The sequence below is a fragment of the Sporobolomyces salmoneus genome (assembly GCF_050403485.1).
Source record: "Sporobolomyces salmoneus JCM6883 DNA, S_salmoneus_JCM6883_v1_ctg22, whole genome shotgun sequence".
NCBI lineage: Eukaryota > Fungi > Basidiomycota > Microbotryomycetes > Sporidiobolales > Sporidiobolaceae > Sporobolomyces > Sporobolomyces salmoneus.
Genome location: NW_027481141.1, coordinates 169969 through 190975, shown reverse-complemented (window position 1 = coordinate 190975; position 21007 = coordinate 169969). Strand labels below are relative to the sequence as shown.

The 21007-nt window shown below is 51.5% G+C and overlaps 7 protein-coding genes across 7 annotated transcripts; 2 read left to right on the top strand and 5 right to left on the bottom strand.

Moving 5' to 3' along the window:
• Window positions 1-78: 78 nt before the first annotated feature.
• JCM6883_004946 (uncharacterized protein) lies at window positions 79-2160 on the bottom strand (the record flags this gene model as incomplete). Its single annotated transcript, XM_076632064.1, has 7 exons — window positions 79-641; window positions 701-852; window positions 913-953; window positions 1019-1522; window positions 1585-1639; window positions 1714-1982; window positions 2047-2160. 7 exons carry the CDS (start codon window positions 2158-2160, stop codon window positions 79-81), a joined length of 1698 nt encoding a protein of 565 aa, XP_076487988.1.
• A 413-nt stretch (window positions 2161-2573) lies between these two features.
• Window positions 2574-5356, bottom strand: JCM6883_004945 (uncharacterized protein; the record flags this gene model as incomplete). Its single annotated transcript, XM_076632063.1, has 4 exons — window positions 2574-3715; window positions 3778-5042; window positions 5145-5178; window positions 5239-5356. The coding sequence occupies 4 exons, from the start codon at window positions 5354-5356 to the stop codon at window positions 2574-2576; spliced, it is 2559 nt and encodes an 852-aa protein (XP_076487987.1).
• A 535-nt stretch (window positions 5357-5891) lies between these two features.
• Window positions 5892-9342, bottom strand: JCM6883_004944 (uncharacterized protein; the record flags this gene model as incomplete). The annotated part of the gene is made up of 10 exons (XM_076632062.1): window positions 5892-5951; window positions 6023-6702; window positions 6766-7267; window positions 7340-7653; window positions 7744-8438; window positions 8507-8664; window positions 8722-8810; window positions 8876-9032; window positions 9109-9180; window positions 9247-9342. 10 exons carry the CDS (start codon window positions 9340-9342, stop codon window positions 5892-5894), a joined length of 2823 nt encoding a protein of 940 aa, XP_076487986.1.
• Window positions 9343-9427: 85 nt separating this feature from the next.
• On the bottom strand, window positions 9428-10047 carry JCM6883_004943 (uncharacterized protein; the record flags this gene model as incomplete). The annotated part of the gene is made up of 2 exons (XM_076632061.1): window positions 9428-9927; window positions 10014-10047. The coding sequence occupies 2 exons, from the start codon at window positions 10045-10047 to the stop codon at window positions 9428-9430; spliced, it is 534 nt and encodes a 177-aa protein (XP_076487985.1).
• Window positions 10048-10202: 155 nt separating this feature from the next.
• Window positions 10203-15111, top strand: JCM6883_004942 (uncharacterized protein; the record flags this gene model as incomplete). Its single annotated transcript, XM_076632060.1, has 7 exons — window positions 10203-11078; window positions 11141-11452; window positions 11516-11566; window positions 11626-11801; window positions 11865-12066; window positions 12133-12240; window positions 12298-15111. 7 exons carry the CDS (start codon window positions 10203-10205, stop codon window positions 15109-15111), a joined length of 4539 nt encoding a protein of 1512 aa, XP_076487984.1.
• Window positions 15112-15467: 356 nt separating this feature from the next.
• On the bottom strand, window positions 15468-17796 carry JCM6883_004941 (uncharacterized protein; the record flags this gene model as incomplete). Its single annotated transcript, XM_076632059.1, has 7 exons — window positions 15468-16247; window positions 16314-16477; window positions 16547-16912; window positions 16985-17113; window positions 17182-17470; window positions 17537-17599; window positions 17656-17796. The coding sequence occupies 7 exons, from the start codon at window positions 17794-17796 to the stop codon at window positions 15468-15470; spliced, it is 1932 nt and encodes a 643-aa protein (XP_076487983.1).
• Window positions 17797-18046: 250 nt separating this feature from the next.
• Window positions 18047-19741, top strand: CDC10 (septin CDC10; the record flags this gene model as incomplete). The annotated part of the gene is made up of 9 exons (XM_076632058.1): window positions 18047-18099; window positions 18185-18245; window positions 18314-18332; window positions 18588-18716; window positions 18782-18863; window positions 18923-19178; window positions 19234-19329; window positions 19393-19541; window positions 19612-19741. 9 exons carry the CDS (start codon window positions 18047-18049, stop codon window positions 19739-19741), a joined length of 975 nt encoding a protein of 324 aa, XP_076487982.1.
• Between the last annotated feature and the right edge of the window lie 1266 nt (window positions 19742-21007).

The following is a 21007-nucleotide window of genomic DNA, read 5'->3' as shown; positions in this document are numbered from 1 at the left end:
TGCGAAGAGAAGTTACACAAGAAGCCCGAGAAAGAAGAAGAATACCTAGTGAGGTCTAGCTACTACCCACTCACTGCTCTAAGACCATTTCGTCGTCTGTCCAACTCCCCTCCTCTTGGGATCCGGTGAACCCGGCGCCGTGATTCGATCCATTCCCGAACTCAATCCCCCCTCGGCACCATCCTCCATCGGATGAACTCTCGTCGAAACCTGCGGGATCGGGGTTGTCGATCTCGAAAACGATGAAGAGGCGGAATGACTAGTCGAATTCGGGACTAAATTCGGGGGAGAAATCGGATGACCGTGGTTGACGAGATTCGAGTGAGGGTGAGGATGGTGTTCGAGAGAAGAGAAATTTTGCATAGAGAGGTTGACGTCGGGCGTTTGAGCACCGGAGGGAAGATGTTGTGGGTTTGGGCGACGGTAGGCGGGGTTGGAGGCGGGAGCGGTGTTCGCGTTCGAGGAATGGATCGCGAAGGCGGGGGATTGAGGAGGGTAGGCTTGATCGGACGAGGATTGGGATGATAGAGATAGTGGGTAGCCACCCATGCTCGAGGGGATACTGAAATTGCGAGTGTTAGGGAGAGATGAAGCGGTCGAAGGATTCGAGGAAGGGAGTGCTGGACCTCGACGAGCTGCGGCTTTTTTCGAATGAAAATGAGCGAGAATCCTACCAATGCAGAGAATAGTCGAGACTCACTATCGGGTAGATTGTATAGATAAGTAGCAGTGACGACCATTGCCGTTCCCACCAAGAATGAAGTCGTCACTTGAAACTCGAACAAGATGACTCCCGCGACGAACGATAATACGATCGCGAGTGAAGTAGCGAATCCTTTCATGATGTTATCACTACAGATGAGAGAGGATCAGAATGGAGTTCAGGATGTGAGACGGAAAGTGCAAACTCACCTGTATCGAATAACGAGGGCTGTGACGAGACCTCCAAAGACCTTTCGAAAAGAGATACAAAATCAGCTTAGTTGTCCGAGTTGATGAATAATGGATTGGAGCTCACCTGAATAAGAACGACGGACCAAGCCCATCCACCGAAATTCGCGAAAATCGCCTGTCGTTCGACGGGTGGTGTCGGATTCGCTCCTCCTCCTCCACTGATCGATAATCCGGGTGCGAATACCGCGAACAATGCGGGTAGTAACGAAAAGAACGATAATTGAACGTTTCGACACCACAAATCGGCCTTACTTCCCTTCAACACCATTTCGAAATAAACCCCTGCCAAACCACTCGTCATACACGCCGCTCCGACCGCGAGTAATCCTTTGAATTTATCCATATCCTCTCCTCCGTGCGACGATTTACTTCCTCCTCCTGCTGCGGCGGTCGATTGTAGTTGAACGACTCCAACTCCCGCTGCGAGGAATAACAAGGCGAACCATTTCTTTGCGGAGAGTCTTCGTCGAAGGAGAACGACGGAGAAGAGTGCGGTCGTGAGGATTTTTAGGTTGTAGGTTACTTGGAAGGTCGGGACGTCGAGATTTGATGCAGCGACGAATTGGAGCTGTACCTCATCAGGTCGTCAATTCAATTGTTTCGTTGAATAGACTTTGGTGAAGAACGTACGTTGTTCTGAATCACGTAGAGACATGCCGGGATAGAGAGTTTCCAACAGTCGTTACTTGAAAACCGAAAACTCAAAACCATCATCAGTTTTCAAACTTTCTCCGCGCTCATGAAAGCGGGTCAACTCACCTAAAGATTTCTCTAAACAGTTTCCTCCCTGCCAACTGCATCCTCGTAGAATTCCACACGTCTTCTGTCGAATTCGCTCCCAATTTCCTCCCATCTTCCAATTCATCTTTCGTTGGCACTGCTGCATAATCGCCTGATGTTGTCGAAGGATGTGCGTGTACTGCGTTCCTGAACGCGATAGATAGTGAAATCGCGCCTTTCAATAACTCGTTGAGGAGTACTGCCGATGCTGCACTATACATCTGCTCTTTCGGTACAGAGATTCGACTCTACGTTGCGTACACTCGAGCAGATCAGTAGCCAGTCTAGGAGGGAATGGCTAGAGGAACTCACGTAATGGAGTACGATAGTGAGAGCACTGTTTTGCACGGTCAACGTGACGAGAGAGATCAGACTGAGGGGGACTCCGAGGAAACTCGCAGGTGTCGCGACTCCGGCCGCACTCATCTCTGAAACTAGCTGATTAACCGTGTGTTGTCGTGAAAGAGTCGAAGAGACAAGGTTTTGAGAGAAAGAGAAGAAAAACCTTAGCGCTGATCATCGCAACTCCGGCAGACGCGTTCTGGAATGGTCAAATTGTGTCTCTCGCTTCCGCTCTGCAGTACCGTGTCTCGCTACCCCGTCGAGATATCGAGGATCCGGGGAAAAAACAAACTCGGTTTCACAAAACGAGAAAGAAAAAGATGGGAAAAGGTACGACGACGACGAATGGATGGGAAACAACATGATATGGGATGGGAACGAATGAATGAGACTGGGTAAGAGTAAGTGAGAGTGAGAGTGTCTGATAAGTGATGTGCGAAGAAGAGGGAATGACGTGTATGCGAGAGAAAAGAAAGAAACGAAAATTAGAGATGAGTTCAATCGTACAACTCGTAAAGAGACATTGTCGCCGATCTATACTGAGGATCAATCTTCTTTGACATTTCCGCGAGCGGTACGAACCCATTCGCGGCGAGATCCAAGTGAGGAGAGGAAGAAGGGGGAACTCGAAGTTTTGAAGTTGGGGGAGGTTTGAGCTCGAGAGTATTAGGTGACGGCGAGGATTGTACGATTTGCACGTTAGAGGAAGGAGGGGAGGGGAATTGAGGAGTCGAGGGAGTAACGAGTCCACCGCTGCCGCTACTGCTGCTGAGGCTGCCGTCGCTTCGATGATCGGAATCTTCGAATCGATGAATTGAAGAGAGTGAGAGGTCGGGAGTTCGTTCGCCGGAAGATGAGGGAGTCGCCAAGCCGAGCTGATTCAAGATGTCTTGCTCCGCCGTCGAGAGAGAGTAAGAGGGTTGTTCGGTTGAAGCGTTCGGAACGGCGAGAGGATGTGAATTACTTGCTGGTCCGAACACGTCTCCTTCCTCCTCCTTTCCTCCTCCAGCTAGTGGTGATCGAGCTGCCGGTGTCGGTCCTGAGAGAGTCCCAATCGATCCACTACTCGTGCTAACACCGAGTCCTCCGGCTCCAAATCGACTTTTCGCAGGACTTCCCGACGATGAACCGCCCGACGACATCTCCGACACTTCTCCCGCCGCCGAGTAGATCGAAAGAGCATTGTTCGTCAACTCTCCATACGCTCCCGGTCGTCCAGCTTGGGGCGCAACGAGCGGCGAGAGGGAAGCCTGGGATTCGCTCGCGTGAACGTGATTCCCACCATTGGGAGTACCGAACGATTGTTGACGAGAGAACCCTGATTGAGGGGTATGAGAACTTGCGATTGAAGTTCGAGGGCCGTAAGAATAACTCGTTTCCCCTGCGGTCGTCATTTCGGAAACTCCCGAGAGGGCTCGAGGATTTCGACTTGGTAGAGCGAATGAACCGAAGTAGGATTCGAGTTCTTTGAGTGGTTTCGAGTCGATTCGAGAAGAGTTGTGAGAGGGATTCTTTGAAGGGTTGGTAGGGAGAGGAGGGAATCCAGGTTTCGTCGGAGAATCGACCGTTCGCTGGGATCGTTTCGACGGGTTGCGTTGTAGAGTCGATCGACGTGCAGTCGTATCAATCTCGACTCGAGCTGAATTCATTAATCAAGTCAACTCATGAAGTTCGAGAAGAGAAGTTGGGTTCAAAGCTCACCCCATTCTTCTTCACCTCCACCTGCATAAGCATCTGTCAACCCCATGATCGTATCTTTCTTGTTCTTGCTACTCGACGCCGTCGGTTTCACGCTCTGCCTTTTCTTCCTCCGTTGATCCGTCTCTTCATCTTTGATCTCCTCCTTCTCGTCGTCCTCGTCTTCTTTGCCAACTTTGCCCGTCATGACATCCATGAATCGATGAGCGATTCCTTCATCTCGTGAAGTAGGTCGTTCGGCTTTCTTGACGTAGTTGTAAGGTGAAGGAGGCGCGGAAGGGACTTCACTCGGTCGGGGCGGACGTTGAGGAGGGTAAGAAGGAGCCGTGACAGGTTGAGGTCCCATCGTCACACTTGACTGTTGTTGTTGAGGGAGAGGTGAACGAGAGGAAGGTCCAGAAGGGGGAGGAGGAGTCGCGGTGACGGAACGAGGGTACTCGACAGTCGAAGCGGGGTAGACGCTCGAGACAGGAGGATATTGAGCGTTTTGTCGAGGTCCCCCACTGAACGAGATCACGTCGTTGACGCTGTAGGCGCCAGTTTCGGGTCGTACGCCAGTTTGAGCTTGAGCGAAAGGAGCTCGAGGAGGTTGATGAGTAGACGGTAGAGTCGAGGCGGAGGGAGATGGAGTAAGAGTTCGTGAGTTAGAAGAAGGAGGCGCAAAGAGTTCGTTGCGTTGGGATTGCAAGTCTCGAGGTTGTTGCTGGAAAGAAGGCGATTGTTGTTTCTCGTCGAATCGACTCCATTTTTCTGATTGAGGTGGTCCAGGACTGAAACTTTCCGTACTCTCCCAAGGATCCATTCCACGATTGTTGATTTCTCTCGAGATCGCTCCTCCTCCTTGCTGATTTTGATTGACGTTTTTGACGGCACCTTTCGCAGGATCGTCGTCGAGACTCCACCAACCTCCTTCATCTTTCTTTTCCTTTTTCCTCTTCCAACAACACCAACCTATCAGTGCGAGTAACGCTACTCCCGCTGCAGCCCCTCCCGCGATGATTCCGATCAAAGCTCCTTGCGAAAGTTGCATTCCTTCTCCTCCAGCCGAACTTCCAGCTTTCCCTACTCCTCCTCCTCCAGCGGCCGCCGCAACACCTCCAGAGCCTGCAGTAGTCGCAGGAGCTCCCGAAGCGAGTGAAAGACCGGTTCCTTTGTTCGCGAAGGACCAACTCGAATAGAACGAATCGTCGATGGAAGAGATCCCGGAATGAGTTGGAGGTCCATTAGGGACAGTCCGAGTCGCCGTTCCACTCGCTGCTGCTCCAGGTCTGTTTGATGAAAACCCTCGTTCGTGTCAGTCCCGGCAGGTTCGAGCACATCCCACGAACTTTTCGCAGGAATTGGGAAAAGACCAAGGAGAAATTACTCACTGGAAAGCTGTGTTCGTCGACAGACTCGTAGCAGCTATGTCGAGCACCTCAGTCAGCACTTCGCAAGGGATGAGAGAGAGGGAGAGGGACTTACTGTTACTCGTTCGCACTCTTTTTCCCGTCGTTGAAGTCGTCGCGCTCGCCGGATTCGTACTCGTCGTTGCCCTCGCTCGTTTGTGCATCCTCTTGTGCCCTTCTACTGAGTCGTGCATCCTCGTTCTCGTTCGAAAAGAGACGCGTGCTAATTTAGCGGTATGGGGAATGAGTTGAAGGAGGGAAAGGAGTAAGGAGAGTCGAACGTTCGGGGATGTATGGAGCGAGTGTGTTGTGAAAGAATGTGTGTAGATGAACCGCCTGCAGTTGAACGAGAGAATGGAGAGAGTCGGGAGGGAGAAAGGAATCGCCTTTTGACGAAGCTGAAGGGCGACGAAGAGGAGGTTCGTGCGTATCTACAGAGTTGTCCGTCCTTCGTCTTCTTCGCTGGTCGACTCGTTGGCGATTGCTGTCGACGGACTGATGCGAGAGAAGAGATGGGAAACGAACGATCGCAAGTTCGAACTTGAAGTTTCTCACGCGCTGACTTTGATCGAAACCGCGACTTTCTCTCTCTCTCTACGCTCTCTCGTTACTTGCTGATAGTCTGAGGGCTATGACGACGCGTCTAACCTCGAGAGGTGGAGCTGTTTGAAGGTAGACGTCGAAAAAAATCAAATCCTTCTCATTCTAATCAACCTCGCTTCCCTCGTCTCAATGCAGGTGAAAAGGATCCAAAGTCTCCGACAGCTCAATCAGCAAGTCCCCAGGAGGCTGTCAATTCGAAGACGGGATCAGTTGCACGAGACGGAAGCTCCATGCTCAGAAAACGTTGTCAAACTCACCTCGTCCCCAGCGTTCCCATCCGTACTGAACGTCGTTTCCCTCTCCCTCTCCTCTATTGCCTCCTGTTCCGGCTCTTCTCCAACCGAGAAGATCCCCTTCCCGCCGCTCTCATCTTCACCCATCAAACTCTCGATTTTCCCTTTCTTCGCCGCAGTCGTCGTCCCAGCTCGATCCTGTCGTTCCCTCCTCAAGTCGGCTTGCTCTCTCTTCAGAGCGGCGATCGAGCGGGAGATCTCTTCGATACGGTCGTCTTGATCATCGTTTTGCTGGTGAGTCGAAGTTGCTGAAATGTCGCTCGTTGAAGCATACGAGACTCGACGCTCACGTACTGAGGTGGCAGCGTGATGAGAGGACTGTGTGTTGGGTTCGAATCCCCGCGAAAGTGCTTGACCGAAGTCTGCGAGAGAGTCATCTTTTGTCGAGAGCCCGATCGCTCTCAGTTGCTCGAGGTTTTCGTCCGTCTCGAGGGCTCGAAGTGCCGTGGCGAGTAGTTGGTCGTCCAGGTAGTGAGGAGGTGTTGCTGTGCTCGAGAGGAGGGACAGTGTGTCCCTGATTTCGGAGATGGCTGTGGAGACTTGTACTTGCGATGTAGGCAGGCGAAGGGAGAGAGAGGTGATTCGAAGGAGCGCGAACAAGAAAGGTTCAGAAAGCATTGCTTTTAGTTGCGGATCGACTTTGTCTGTCTCCCGCATGTAAATCCGTGAGTTCGTTTCGACGTAGCTAGATTCGACATAAAACTCACCGTCGACGTGCCACTGGCTCAGTTCCTTCGCCATCTCCAGACCTTCGATCTCCTCAGCATCGATGACTACTGAATGGACGATTCCGGCCAACAAGAGTCCGAGCATCAGATTATTCCGCCAACTCGATCCACCTCGTTTGCTCGTTTCCCACAGAGCTCGAGCGAATTTGGTCCTTTCATCTGGCGACAGATGGTAGCGGAAGTCGTTCAGGACCTTGAGTACGAGATCGGGTATGACGCTTGTTGCGTCGAGATCGAGGTTGGGAGATTGGAGCAAGTCCACTAACTGTTCGGGAGACGGGAGACGAGGGTGAGTCGATGGATGTCGAGGAGCGCCTGTTGAGCCCGTTGATGGTGAGGGAATGTGCGGCAATAGCTCGAGTAAGCGTAAGATGATATTTGATTGCTGTTGGATCGTTTGCGTCGGTTCGAGAGTCGAGAGAAGTTGGTTATAGTGCAGCGAGAGAATCGATCGATCAACCGAAGCGAGTAGTTCGATGGTCTGCACAGTGAGCGGGCGATGAAAGCACATTCGTGAACAACGGACACAACTGAGAAAAACTCGACCACTCACGGTTTTCCGCAAGTTTTCGTCTCGAACTCTCAACCCGTTCAGGATGATTCTCCAGCTTTCTTCGCCCCATCCAGCTGGTTCTATAGCTTTCCCTTTCCCCTTACCGCCGGCAACTCCTGAAGAAGGGTGTTCCACGCCAGTCCAAGAATCGACCGGTAGCAGTGATAGGATTTTCAACGTCGACAAGCGAGTGTTTGGGTCGGAAGAGGATAGGAGCGACTCGTGAAGGTAAGATAGGATTGGAGAGAGTATGGCTGGCGCGAAATGCGAATCCGTGATCGTCGACATTGTTCGAACGAGCGAGAGGATCAAAGCTGACCATTCGAAAGGAGGGCGATTCAGTGCGGGATCTTGATAGAGGTAGGACGAAAGAGACTTACCGTCTCTGAGCCCCCTGGACTGACTGCGGTCTTTCAGCACGTTCACGAGCAAGACTTGGAGTCTCGCTTTGATCTCCTCTTCGACCCGGGTCTCCTCCTCTTTATCCATCACATTCCCGCTTCCCGTTTCACTCGAATGTAGAGACGTCCTCCGACCATGAACAAACATCTTCCCGCGTATCCTCAAGAATCGTTCAAGTCCAATTGCGAAACTTTTCCCCGTCGCATTCGAACGTTTCTCATTCCCGCTACCCAACCTCGATCGACTCATGTTCATATCGCTGCGTTCATTGCGTTCCGTAATCTGGTCGACGTATTTGTCGAGTAGAGGGATCGTGAATCGTAATCGTTCATTTCGGGACGGTGAAATCGGGTGCAAGGTAGAGCTCGGGGAGAGATGGGACATCAGTGCAAGATGGAAGGACGCCAAAAGAGGAGCTGGGGTAGTGAGGTCCGAGCGGAGACGTTGACGAGGAGAACGAGCAGGGGAGGGAAGCAAGAGTGAAGAGGAGGCGAAGGATCGGAAATCGAGTTGACGTCGGGAGGAGGAGGTAGAGGAAACAGCGTCGGATGTATCATCTGACGGCGAGATGGGCAGAGTCGCAAGCAGAAGTTGCCGGACGGTGTCGCGAGTTCGATTCAGGAGGTTTGAAGAACCATTCTTTGTGACTTTGATGAGGGAGGCGAGAGCCTCGAGTGCGAGCGTTCTGATTCCTTGACTACAGAGAGACGTCTGTCAGCGCTTGGGCGGAAAGAGTGCAAACTCGAGAGAGAATGGTTCACTCACCTTGAATCTTCCTCGTTCCTAAGCAACAGCTCGAACAGTCTTTCTTCGACCGCCGCGACAAGCTCCGCCGTCACGAGATTCTCGCTTGCGATCGCCCTCAGCGCGAGTTTCCAGCGTTGGATCGATAGTTTCGCATCGTATTCTTCTGCGTATAAATCCTGTGCAAAATGGATCTATCAGCGCGGGCAACCTCGCTCAAGGAATCCATCACGCACACTCCTGATCGTGTTGATGAGCAACAGCTTGAGAGGGTGCGAGCCATCCGACGATTCTACCGGGAATAGCTCGATACAAGCTCGATAACCTGTCTTCACATCTTCATCGTCAGCTTTCTGCTCCCTTCCTGCTGTTGCGAGATATGTGACTGACCTAGTTGACGTTGGCGTATTGTCCCTACCCCGATTGAGCCTGCGAGCCTGACAGCGTTCAACAAGACCCATTCTTGCTTCTCGAGCCGTTCATCTCTTGCTTCGAGCCTGTGCGAGTGGCAGTACAGAATGAGAACTAGGTCCTTGTAGGCTTGTGACTGTTCAAACGCAGCGTAGAACGGTTGAACTAGAGTTCCCCACTTGGGATGATGAAGGAGAGAGGAGAGGGCTCACGGGTTTCGGCGAGGATCGAGACCATTTGTCCTTGAACTTGAGTAAACATGTATCGAGAATCGAGTCGTGCTTCTATGAGCCGAGCGATTGAGGATGAGCTTCAAGAGATCAAGTTCAGCGAAGGTTTAGGGAACGTACTGAGGGAGAACGAGCTCGTTCTAGTGCCTCGACTAGCTTGTAGTGAGTTGTGGATAATGCGCTCGAGGTAGAATAGGGTCCGAGTGCTGATGTCATGGGTGAGAGTTCACGGAAAGAAGCGCAAAAGCTCGCAAGTTGTGCTCTCTCGAGCTCAAGTCTCTCGCATCGCAAACGGAGTCGTTTATTGTTGACCTCTAGCTACTTTCAAACATTGTTCCCCCAACGTAGGATCATTCGGATCTACCACCAAGTAAACGTTCACTCCTCGTTCCTTCAACAATTTCGTTCCTTCGCACTCTACGAAATCTTTCGGCTCCTCTACCCCAATGAACACGTTCCCGATTCCCGTCTGTAATATCCGTTCGACACAAGGTACGTTCCCACTCATTCTCGTCGAACAAGGTTCCATCGTAGTGTAACAATTCGCATCTTCTAATAATTCTCGTTTCCATTCGTCCGAGTATTTGTCGGAGATGACGAGGAACTTGTCGAGTGCACATTGTTCCGCATGGGTGTTGCCGGGGAGCTCACGAGAGTATCCGGTGGCGAGAAGGAGGGAGGGACAAGTTGGGTGAAGAGAGGAAGACGTCAGGACGCAACCGACGCAGAAGGCTCTAGGGATGTAGACGGATTCTTTAGCGATTTGGAGGGCTTGTCTCATGAACTGAACGTGAACCGGATCTGTCAACAAAGGATGGGAGAGTCAATGAGGACGTCGGAGCGGAGCGAGTTTCGGATAAGCCGGAGGAGAGGTCGACGAGACTTACCGCTGGTGATCGGGGTCGTGGATTCTATCGCCATAGTCTATCACGTTTTCGAGTCCTTCCGAGTAAATGGTTCGATGAGCGGAGGAAGCCAACTCCGGATTCGAAACTTCTCTTGATCTCGCTTCACTCCTCCCGACCCTTGATCCTTTGCTGCGGCTACGAGCGATGTACCGATAGATACAGTACTGAATGTCCTCTATCCGACTGCGGCGACTCCGCCCTCGCAATTCGACCACCGCATCATCGCCAAGTCCGAATTCATCTCCGTCCCACTCTCCCGCTTCTCCCTCGCTCTCCCTTTCCTCGACCTTGTACTCGTGGTTACCTCATGTCGTCACTCACCCGTGTACCTCGATGTCGGCGTTCTTCGCTTCGTTTGGAACCTATTTGTCGACTCACCAAGTTCCTTCCCTCCTCTTGACCGCCTTGATCATTTGTTCCCTCCTTTCTCCTTCCCTCTTGCTCTATTTCGTTCCACCTTCTTCGTCCCCGTCCGTCTCGAACAGTCCGTTGACTTCAAGAGGAAGAGGAGAGTTAGTTTGGGAGTTGGAAGGTTTGAAACGACAAGGTTTGATCAGCACGGAAGAACCAGTGTGTTGGGATCGAGTTAAGAAGTACTACGAATTGACGGGGAGGGAATCAGGCGGAAGGAGGTTAAGGGTCGAACAATTATTGATCAATGTCAATTTATTGCGAAAGAAAGGAACGAAATCGAATTCGGACCTAGGAGGAGGAGGACAGAGAGGAAGTACAATCTCGAAAGATGTATTGCACAAGAGTTGGAAGCTGGAGAAGGAACTGGAGAAAAGGTTATTGGAGGGGTTGATTGAAGGAAACGACTGTCTGAGGGAGGAGGGAAATTGTGCCGTATTGAGTCCGACGAAATGGTGGAGGGATGAACAGAGTCTTCTCGGCGACGAAGATGTTCACGAGACGCTTTCAGCTCCGCCACCCTCTCGTCATGGCAACGAGTCTATCGTAGACGAGAACGGAGAATTCGAACGGCCTTGGAGTTTACCCTTGACTTTGTCTGAAACGTTCGTCGGAGCCGGACGTGATAGATCTGTGAGTCACTCTCTCCGTCTCTAGCGAGCTGTATCTCAAATCTCACACGATATCCGCCGCAGGGATCCGTCAAAACCGCTCAACACCTCATCCTGACATTCTTCCTCCAAGACGTTCCCTCCCGCTCGACTCTCCCCCCGACCCTGACTTCAGCCGCAACTTCCTCAAATCGTCCTCCTCTCGCACTGAACAGCGCCGATTCAAACTCGACAGTTCTAGAAGACGTCGAAAGAGAACAAGCTCGATTGCACTGGAGAAGAGCCGTGAGAGATGTCATCGAAGGGATCAACCACGAAGAGGAGGCGAAGGTAAGAGTCGTGTTGGGAATTATGAGTGAGAGCAAGAGCAATTTGACGCGACACGTTTTACTCAAGGTGAGCACAGTCCACGTTATCTTGAGGAATGAACGTAGAACTCATCCAGAGACGCTTTCGCAGTTCCTTCCGCACCTGGTGGTCGACGCTCATCCTCGACGTCTCGAGAACATAGTGAGGTTTCTCGCTCTAACCCTTCCCCTCAGCTCGGACTAACGCCTTTCCTCGTGCAGATCTATGCCTTTGGTTACCTCCTCGTGATCGTCTACGTCACTCGATACATACGACGCCTACGAGCTCATTCGAAAATGGGTCTGATCATCACCGGAATCGCAGAATTATCAAGTTCGGGAATCATGAGCGTCAGCATCTGCTGGCTCATGGGTTGGAACCTGGGCTTAGTACCTTGGTTTGTAGTCTCTCTCGTTCTGAATCGCTTATCAAAGCTCATTCGGCTTGAGGTCTACCGCAGGAATTTGATGGCTTTCCTCGTTTTGACCTCGGGACTCGACAACATGATTCTCGTTCTACGAGCGATCTCTCAAACGGATCTCAACTTGACGGTACCGGAACGAATGGCAGTTGGGTTGAGACAGGTCGGAGTCGAAATGACGGTGTTGTTGATGGTTGAAGAGTTGATCGCGGCTTGGTTGTTGTGGTTTGTCGAAATTACCGTCAGTCGCTCTCTCTGTTAGCACGATCATCAAGAAGGATCACTAACAGGAGCGGAGGTCTGACAGGTCATGAGACAATGGATTCGTTTCGGAGCGGTCGTCTTAGCAGTTGATTATTTCCTTGAATTGACTTTCTTCTCAACTGTCTTGTCGATTGATATCCAACGTCTCGAGGTAAGCTCTTCTGCTCTCGTGTACTAGATTGCCTGAGCTGACCCTCTCACGACCTAGCTCGCCGATCTACTCGCCCACAACACTTCTGCTTCCACCGATTCGGTTCCACCCGAGAGTTCAGAAACTACGAAATCGTCGACAATGAAGAAGTCGTCCTCGACTCAGAAGTCGTTCGAGGGGTTCGTCAAAGGTAGTTGGAAAGTCTTGAAAGACCGACCTGCAAAAACGAGCACGGTCGCTTTCCTCTGGGTGATCAACGTTCTCCTATGGGCCTTCTACGGTTCAGAGCACTACCTCCCCGCGACTTGCTCCCAAACCGCCCTCTCATCCGATCGACCTTTCCTCGCTCCTTCTCTCGATCCATCACTCTCTCGCGCTCTTCGACTCGGTCAAACGGATCCCTCGGCCGCTTCTCATCTTTCGGTTCCTCTCGGTTCCGGTCAAGCGTTTTGGAACCTGGTCAATCCGAATAACGCCTCTTCAGTACAAATCTATCTCGAACCGACGATCTCGATTCAACTTTTCCAAAACCCTACGACGTCTCTCGATACTTCCTACTCTTCAGATTTCGACGACGACGAATTCTATCGATCTCCAGCTCCCGAATCTTTACAGTTGAGTCGAGCGGAATTGGCGATTCGAGATGATGGAGAAGTAGGAGTTTGGACAAAAGTCATGATCGTCGTTCTCCCGATTTTGATGGTCATGGGTTTGTTGAGGTTGTTGTTGGTTTACCTCCTGAAGGACGCTGAGTTACTTCAAGCGAGATGGGGTAGTGAGGAACGAGTGAGCGGGAGGGCAAAAGATGAAGATGGCTCCGTGAACGGAGAAGATCAAGCAGAGATCGAGGTGGTAAAAGGGATTGAACCGGCGAGGAGACAGCATCGAGGGGATGTAGAGCTCGTCGCAAATGGGGGCCATATCATCGTCAGTTGGGCAGGATTGGAGGAAGAGATCCAAGTTAGGAGGAGGATTCCGAGCGTCGCACCTTCTTCGACTCCTCGACCCTCGTTCGACCGTCGCGACTCTTCCAGCGACTCTCCACCTTCTTTCGCAACTCGTCTTCACATCCCTCTCGCCGCCGACCCAGTCTCGATCGTGTCTCTTGCGGTCGACTCGGAGGGAAAATTCTGTGCGGCGGTAACGAATCGAGGTCGAGTCTTCGTTTGGTCACTCGAACGTGGAGGAACCCTTGTCGACTTCGGATCAAGTCATCCACGTGCTCTCACAGTCGCTGCGCCTGGGCCAACTTCAGCGAAGGATCAGAAGAAAGCGGAAACTCCCGCCCCTCCTCTCTCCTTCACGGGTTCGAGGATCAAGTCATCGAGTGAACCTTGCTTCTATTCGTTACACGCCGAGGGAGAAGTCGTGAGATGGAATTGCGGATCGTGTGAGGCGGAAACGGTCGCAGAGGCGGACGAGAAAAAGGAAGAAGACGAGGAGGAAATCGTTCGAAGACAGTTGATTGTGCCGACAAACTCGTTCGACGGTACCACTACTCCGCTTCTCGCTCGGACGTACAAGGATGGGCGACTTCAACTCGTTCGTATCGATACAGGAGGATCTCGTCGAATCGTTTTCGATCTGAACGAGGGAGGAGGAGGATCGATCGTTGCGCTGTCGACGTTCCCGATCGTCTTATCCGTCGTCGGGCTTGTCGTGGACCACTCTATCGTTGCTGTCTCGCATCCTTCGAACGGGATCATTTTCTATGCTCTTTCTCCTTCCCCGTCTCCTTCCCCTTCTCCCGCTCAAATCGCCTCTTTACCTCCTCTCGACTCCCCGATCCGACAGATTCGTCTTCAATCTGCTCCAAGCGATACCGTCTGTTCGAGTTGCCTCGAAACGATTCAGGACGGCTTCCTCGCCTCGATCTCTACACGGACGACTCTCAAAGTTTATCGAATCTTCACCCCTCCGATCTCCGCGTCGATCGAGACTTGCGCCTGCAACTCATCCGTCGACGCACTTGAAGCTTCACGCAGTCGAGCGGCATCGTTGACCGTCGTCGGTGCTAGTCCGGCGATGACTCGAGTTTTGAGCAATGGAGGTTCATCTCGTCGTTTCTCTCCTCGCAAAAAGCCGACTACTCCAACTCGACCCGTCGCTTTCAATTCGAATCCTTCTTCCTCCCCAATGCCAGCTTCGTCTTCGACAGATCCTTTCCTCGTCGCCGCTACTTATTCAGACTCGAACGACCCTTCTACCCTCGGCACCCCCTCGCAAGATCGCAGGCCTTCCTTCTCGAGCCAACAGCGACTCTCTCCCGCTCCACCTCCTCCGAAACGAACGCAGTCGGGAACAAGTATCGACGAAATTTCCCCTCCTTCGACTGCGAAATCGTCTCCCGAGTCTCCAACCGATGAAGGAGGTCCTACTCAGTTACGCTCTCTCGAAGTCGCGACCGTCGAGTTGGATGAAAGGAGCGGATGGGAAGTAGCCGGAGATCGAATCGTCGGATTACGAAGGAGGAAAGGAACAGGCTGGGAAGTTTGGACGCTCTCCCTTGGTCGACCCGGTTCGAAACTCGAAGAGGGCTACCGTGAAGGATCGACTCCGCTTCGACATCTTCTCGACAATCTCTCCTCGATTGACGAAGAACCGCCTTCGTCTTTCCTCGCTCCTCCTCGTAACCCAGCTGTCCGTCGTCGACGTTCCCCTAACATCCCTTCCCCTTATTCTGATTCGATTGCGCCTTCATTCGACGACGCCCCTTCCCTTCCTTTCTCTCGTGTCGGACCCCTCACACAATCTTTCTCCTCTTCGGCCGTCACCGTCGCCCTCGGCAATCAAATTGTCACACTATCTCCCTCAAAAGACACTGTCATCAGTAGTAGGACTTCGATTTCTGCTTCGACAAACCGTTTCTGATTCTGCCGTTGTCTATCAAAAAGAGTTTAGTTTCCTTCGTTCTGGTTGTTGTAATAGATTCTTAGCTCTGCAAATCAAAGAGCACTTGTGTCTTACTCTATACAGACTAAGGTGAGACCGTTGGCATTTGCTGTGAGTCAGGCGCCCTGGTCGAAGGTTTTCATTCTTTGAACTTTGATTCTCGGAGCGACTCGTTTCTCTCAACTGTGCGCGCAACCTGCAATGGGAACGTAAAGAAGAGAACGAATGAAATCGAATGAGAAGATTCCCTAGGCGAAAAACAATCAACAACAACAGCACAAAACGTCAAGGACAGAAAAGCAAAACAACAAAAATCAATCTAATTCAGCTCCCTTCTAGTCCCGGTCACTCTCCAAAGCGTTCTCCAACCTCTCCAGTAACTCCGGCGTGATTTCCCCCGCACGCTCACTCCCACTCTTCTTGACTGCCGAAACTACGAATCTAACCCTCGTCCTCATTTCGAACGAAACGAAATTGACCAACATTTCTTCCGTATCAATTCCTTCCTTGTGCAACGGTTCCGCGATGAAGACTAGTGATGGATCGAGTGCAGAGAAGAAGGCTTGGAGGGACGAGAGGGGGAGAGGGACAGAGGTTTGGTTCGATTCGAGGACGCTCTGAGCGGCGAGGTAGACGCGAGAAGGAGCAGGGGTAGGAGCAGCAGGAGGGGGAGGGAGAGGAGAAGGTTGACGGTCGGCGGGAGTGGAAGCGGAGAGAGCGGGAGATGGGAGTGAGGAAGGTTCCTCCTCGATGCGAACGGGTGGAGGAGTTTTCTGAGGAGTGACCGCGGCAGAGATCGATGGAGGAGGAAGGGATCGAGACGACAACGACGACGCGTGCGGAGGTTCTTGAGGTGAGCGGCGAGTCGTTGGAGGCAGTGACTGCAAGACAGTGTTGTAGGGTTCGAGGGGAGTGGATTCGTCGCTAGGAGCGGGATGTTCGAGGGCGATGGGAGAATTGAGACGTTGTCGTTTGTCGAGATCCTGGTCCTCTTCCTGAGCGGGCGATGGTTTTTCGAACATGTTTGAATGCTGCTTGGTAAGGGGTATTCTCGACGCCTCAATGGATTCTTTGAGCCTCCGAAGATGTTCTGATTCAGGTTCGAGGGTTGATCTCTGAAATTGAAACGGTATACAGGTCAGCCTGAGGCGGAGGTACGTTTCGAAGAAGGAACTACGAACCTTTCGCTTCTTCTTCTTCTTCTTCTTTTCCTGCTGAGATTCGTCAACGTTGAACATCTGAGTCGCAGGGGCCTCTTCCTGTCGCCTAGATTCGACTGAAAGCTCGACTTCGTCGACGTTAATAGTCTGGGTCGCAGGGACTTCTCGGGAAGTCGAGGATTCAGCTGAAACGGGACAAAAGTGGATGATCAGAAAAGGGTGTAGAAAGACGGGAGAAAGCGTTGAGAACTCACCTTGAGGTTCTTCGAACGGGATCAGCACTTCCTCGAGTGCTTCCTTGGCGCCTTCAAAGTAATACAACTTCGAAAAAGCATCGTTCGACCTCCAGAGTTCGTTCGGTTCTCGGACCATGCTGCGGAGAGAGGTAAACAAGTTCTTCTTGGATATATCTTTCGCCTTCGACGTTCGTGTCGTAACGCCTTCGTAGAGTGCGAGCATTGCGTCGGTCATAGGAAACATCGGGATGTCCAACGCTACGCAGAACCCGTGCAATCGAGCGACGTTGTACGAGAAGGTGCATTTCGCCCGCCCTTTCTTTCTTACGTAAGCTGATAGTTTGAGGGCGACCATGCGTCTAGCCTCAAGATCGAGGTTTCGATCTGTTGTTGGAGGCACGATGAATGAGCACGAACTAAGTGCATGAGATCGGGAAGAAGAACGCTCGAGCTCACCTCGACCTGCTTCCCTTTGCAATTTGATCAATTCGTCCTTCTTGGATAGCAACTTCGTAAGTGCCGGTCTCGATTTGATAGGACTCCAATCTTGCGGAATACCGGTCGATGGAGCAGACACTTCCTGATCTACAAGCGTTTTTTTTGCAGCAATCAGCCTCGAACAAGTTGAGTTAGGACTGGCGATACGAACTCACTCCACAAGGCCCAGATGTTGTCTCCCTTCATTCGGTTCTTCTCCGTCAGAGTCGAAGTCGAACTCGTTGAAGGAGTAGGGTTCGAAACTCGAGCTTTCTGTATCGGTTCTTCCTCTTCATCGTCTTCTAACTCGTCGATTTCCGCTTCGTCGTTGACAGCTTTCTTCGCTGAGATAGCTTGAGCGGTGTTTGGTTCCTTCGCAAGGACGACTTCGCAGTCGCTGTCGTTCGAGTCGTATGAATTGCTGTCGTCGGGATTGAAGATCTCCATTCCGGTTTTGGTCAAAGACTGGGCGGAGCGTTATGAGAGAGTCAGTTCGAGCACCTTTGATCAAGAGCGGGAAAGGGTACTCACTTTTGACGAAGAGGAAGCTCCAGGGACTTTTCGAAACTTCATTCCAGAAATCGCTGAAGAAATCTGAATCTCTCAAATGTTCGACCCCTCTTCGACGTTATAGGTTTCAAAGCACTCACTTGACTCTTCTGAGGTCCTGAACTGCTGCCCGCTGTTGAGGTCGAGGACTTTCCATTCCCAGATTCCTTTGTTGTCGGATCTCCTCCCTGAAAAAGCTTGAGGGCGTTTCGTGTGCCCTCCCGATAAGCGTCGTCAGACATTCCTACGAAGGGGTTTTCTGGCGAGCACCGAGTGCAGGGTCGGTGCAGACGAGGAGTTTCAGATGAGACTGTTACTTTTCGAGGAATGCTTCGAGGACGGGAGGGCTTCGGGAACTCTGCTTCTAGCAGCGATTGCAAGATCTGTCGGGGAAAGATCCAAGTCGATAGATGAGGTGGTGAGGAAGGGAAGAGGTCGTTCTCGAGAGTTTGTGGGTTTCCCACATACCGTCACCGACGTCTTCAATCAGAAATGGCAGCAGTAGCAGAGCCAACTGGACAAGATATCACTCGGTTGAACTCCTAGTACGCACTATCTTCCCTTCAGTCAGGAGTGGAAGGGATGTTGAAACTGACACCTCATCTCACTTCGGGACTTTCATCGCAACAGTGTCGGATTTGATTCGATTACGCGACAGATTGAACACAAGTTATTGAAGAGGGGTTTCCAGGTATGTCCTTGCTCTCATTCTGCGCGAAGAAGAGGAGATTGATCGCTAAACTCTCTCGTGTTCGCTAGTTCAATGTCATCGCTGTTGGTGAGCTTACGTCCCCGAACACTACTTCGCAAACAGCTCTGCGTGAAGTATACAGGGGCACCAGGGCGTTGCTCGATTAGTGAAGGGAAGAAGGGGTTCGAGTGCGGTGCAAGGGGTAGCAACCTCCGAGAGCTGAACATTACGGCAGCAGCGAAGAGGACCAGATGAAGAGCGCGGACTTAGCTCTTGGAAGCATCCAGAACGTGCCGACATGAGGACGAAACTGACGCCCTCTCGTTTTCTCTCGATTCTCAGGTCAAACTGGTCTCGGTAAATCGACCTTGATCAACACCATCTTCGCCTCCCACCTGATCGACACGAAGGGTCGATTCGAACCCGATGAACCCGTTCGACAAACGACTGAAATCCAGGCAGTTTCGCACAGTCAGTTTCACGTCTCTTCATCTCTCGTTTAAAGCGACTGATGTAAAGAGTTTACAACCTGACAGTTGTCCAAGAAAACAACGTACGACTCAGACTGAACATTGTCGACACCCCTGGGTACGGAGATCTCGTCAACAACGAAAATTGGTGCGTTCTCGTTCTTCCTCCTTCTCGAGCTCGAGCTAATCTCCCACAATCACGCGTAGCTGGGATCCAATCATCAAATACATCAAAGATCAACACTCCGCCTACCTTCGCAAAGAACTAACAGCGATGCGGGAGAAGCACATTGTCGATACTCGAATTCACTGTTGTTTGTACTTCATCGCTCCTACGGGTCACACGCTCAAAGCGATCGATATCCTCGTTATGAAAAAGTTGAGCGAAGTCGTCAATGTCGTACCCGTTATTGCGAAGAGTGATAGTTTGACGTTGGAAGAGAGGGAGGCGTTCAAGGAGAGGGTGAGTCTGATTCTCTCTTGTCCTTTCGCTAGATGCTGACCTTGTTGATCTCCAGATTCGCGCGGAGCTCGCTTACCACAACATTCGAGTCTACCCCTTTGATAACGACGATCACGATTCAGAGGAGAAACAACTCAACGAAGCTATTCGAGTCAGTCTCTCCCTTTCGCTTCACTTTCTCGACGATGACTGACCTCGCATTCCTCTCTCGCAGAACATGACCCCTTTCGCCGTCGTAGGTTCCGAACGAAACGTGATCATCGATGGGAAACCCGTTCGAGGTCGAAAGAACCGATGGGGAGTTATCAATGTCGAAAATGAGCAACATTGCGAATTCAATTACCTTCGAAATTTCCTCACTCGGTACGTACACACACACACTCTCTTTCCCCAAAATAGCGGCAGGACTAACCCTGACCTGTTGGGGAATTAGAACTCATCTCCAAGATCTGATCGAAACGACGGCCCAAATTCACTATGAAGCGTTCAGGTCGAAACAATTGTTGGCACTCAAAGAATCTTCGGCGAACAAACAGGCTCAATCGGCTCAACCTAACGCTTAGATCAGACGTTCGTAGACGACGATTTGAGATCGCTCGCCAGAAAATCCTTTCTTGTTCCCTCTCTTCACGCCCCTTCGACTCCGTTTTCCCCCCATGATACCCTCTTTCTTCTCCTCCGCCTACCTTGTCCCCCATTACCCTGAATCGTTTCACTCTTCTTCAATTCTGTGCTGTTTGTCTTTTTTGTTTCGCTTCAATTTTAGTTTTCACGACACTCGCCTCGTTCTCCCTCGTACTCTGTCTCGCTTCTCAATTGAAGCTGATCACCCACAGACTTGCCACGCTGGACATCGTCGCAGAGGACGAGACGAGCTTTTTTCGCTCCGTCGCATTCAACTTGTGGTGCGAAAAGGGTCCAAGTCAAAACACAGTTCTCACGTCGGTCGGTCTTTGCTTCTTCAACCAAATAATTTGCGCCCATAAATTTCCGACTGAATCGCCTTAGCGATACCCACCTACCCTGATTCATTGATTTAGATCTAGGTAACCGGGACACGCTCAGTATCAACTCGGACCAGACAGGGCGCCAGACCGACTCAAACGCAAGTTTGTTCGACACCTCTTCAAAAACAGATACTTTAGCGGAAACTTGATCCCGATTCAAGGGGTAGGACCTGAGATTCGGTTGATGTGCTCTAGTCGTCTACCTGGAAGAGGGTACAATCCATTCTCTCGCACTTTGCAATCTTACTCGTTTTCTCTCATCCCTTCCCCTCGTGAGTTGCCCTCTTTCTATTCGAGAGTCGAAGGCCCCGGGGGATGTTATAAAAAAGTAATCTGGAAGCAACCCGGTCATTGGTTTGGCTCCTTTTAACCGAGGGTCGTCTCTCTTCCCGACTCTCCTCTCCCCTTTCCTTCACTATTCTCTCGACATGTCGGTTCTCTGTACCTCCTATCTTCGCTCTTCTGGTCCACTCAAGGCTGGACGTCAAGCTTGGTCTGAGGGAAATGGAGGGTCGAGGAGAAGAGGGAAGAGTTCTGCGCGTTGAGCGAAGAAGGTAGGGATTAAAGGGGGACTGGAGGGTTAAGTGAGAGGGACGGGACGGTCGCTTATGTAGCGTCAAAGGCGTGTCTGATCGGGGCTCAATCGCGTCCGGAATTGTGAGTTGAAAACTGACTTTGATTCGTTTTTCGCGAAACAGCCTTGCTCGTCTCCGTTGTGTACTTTCGTTGTTGTTCAAATGCAATCATCTTTGTCGTATCAAGCTCACGTGAGAGAGAAAAGCGTCGAGTTCCCCGCTCGCGATGCTTTCGGAAACTCGCGAA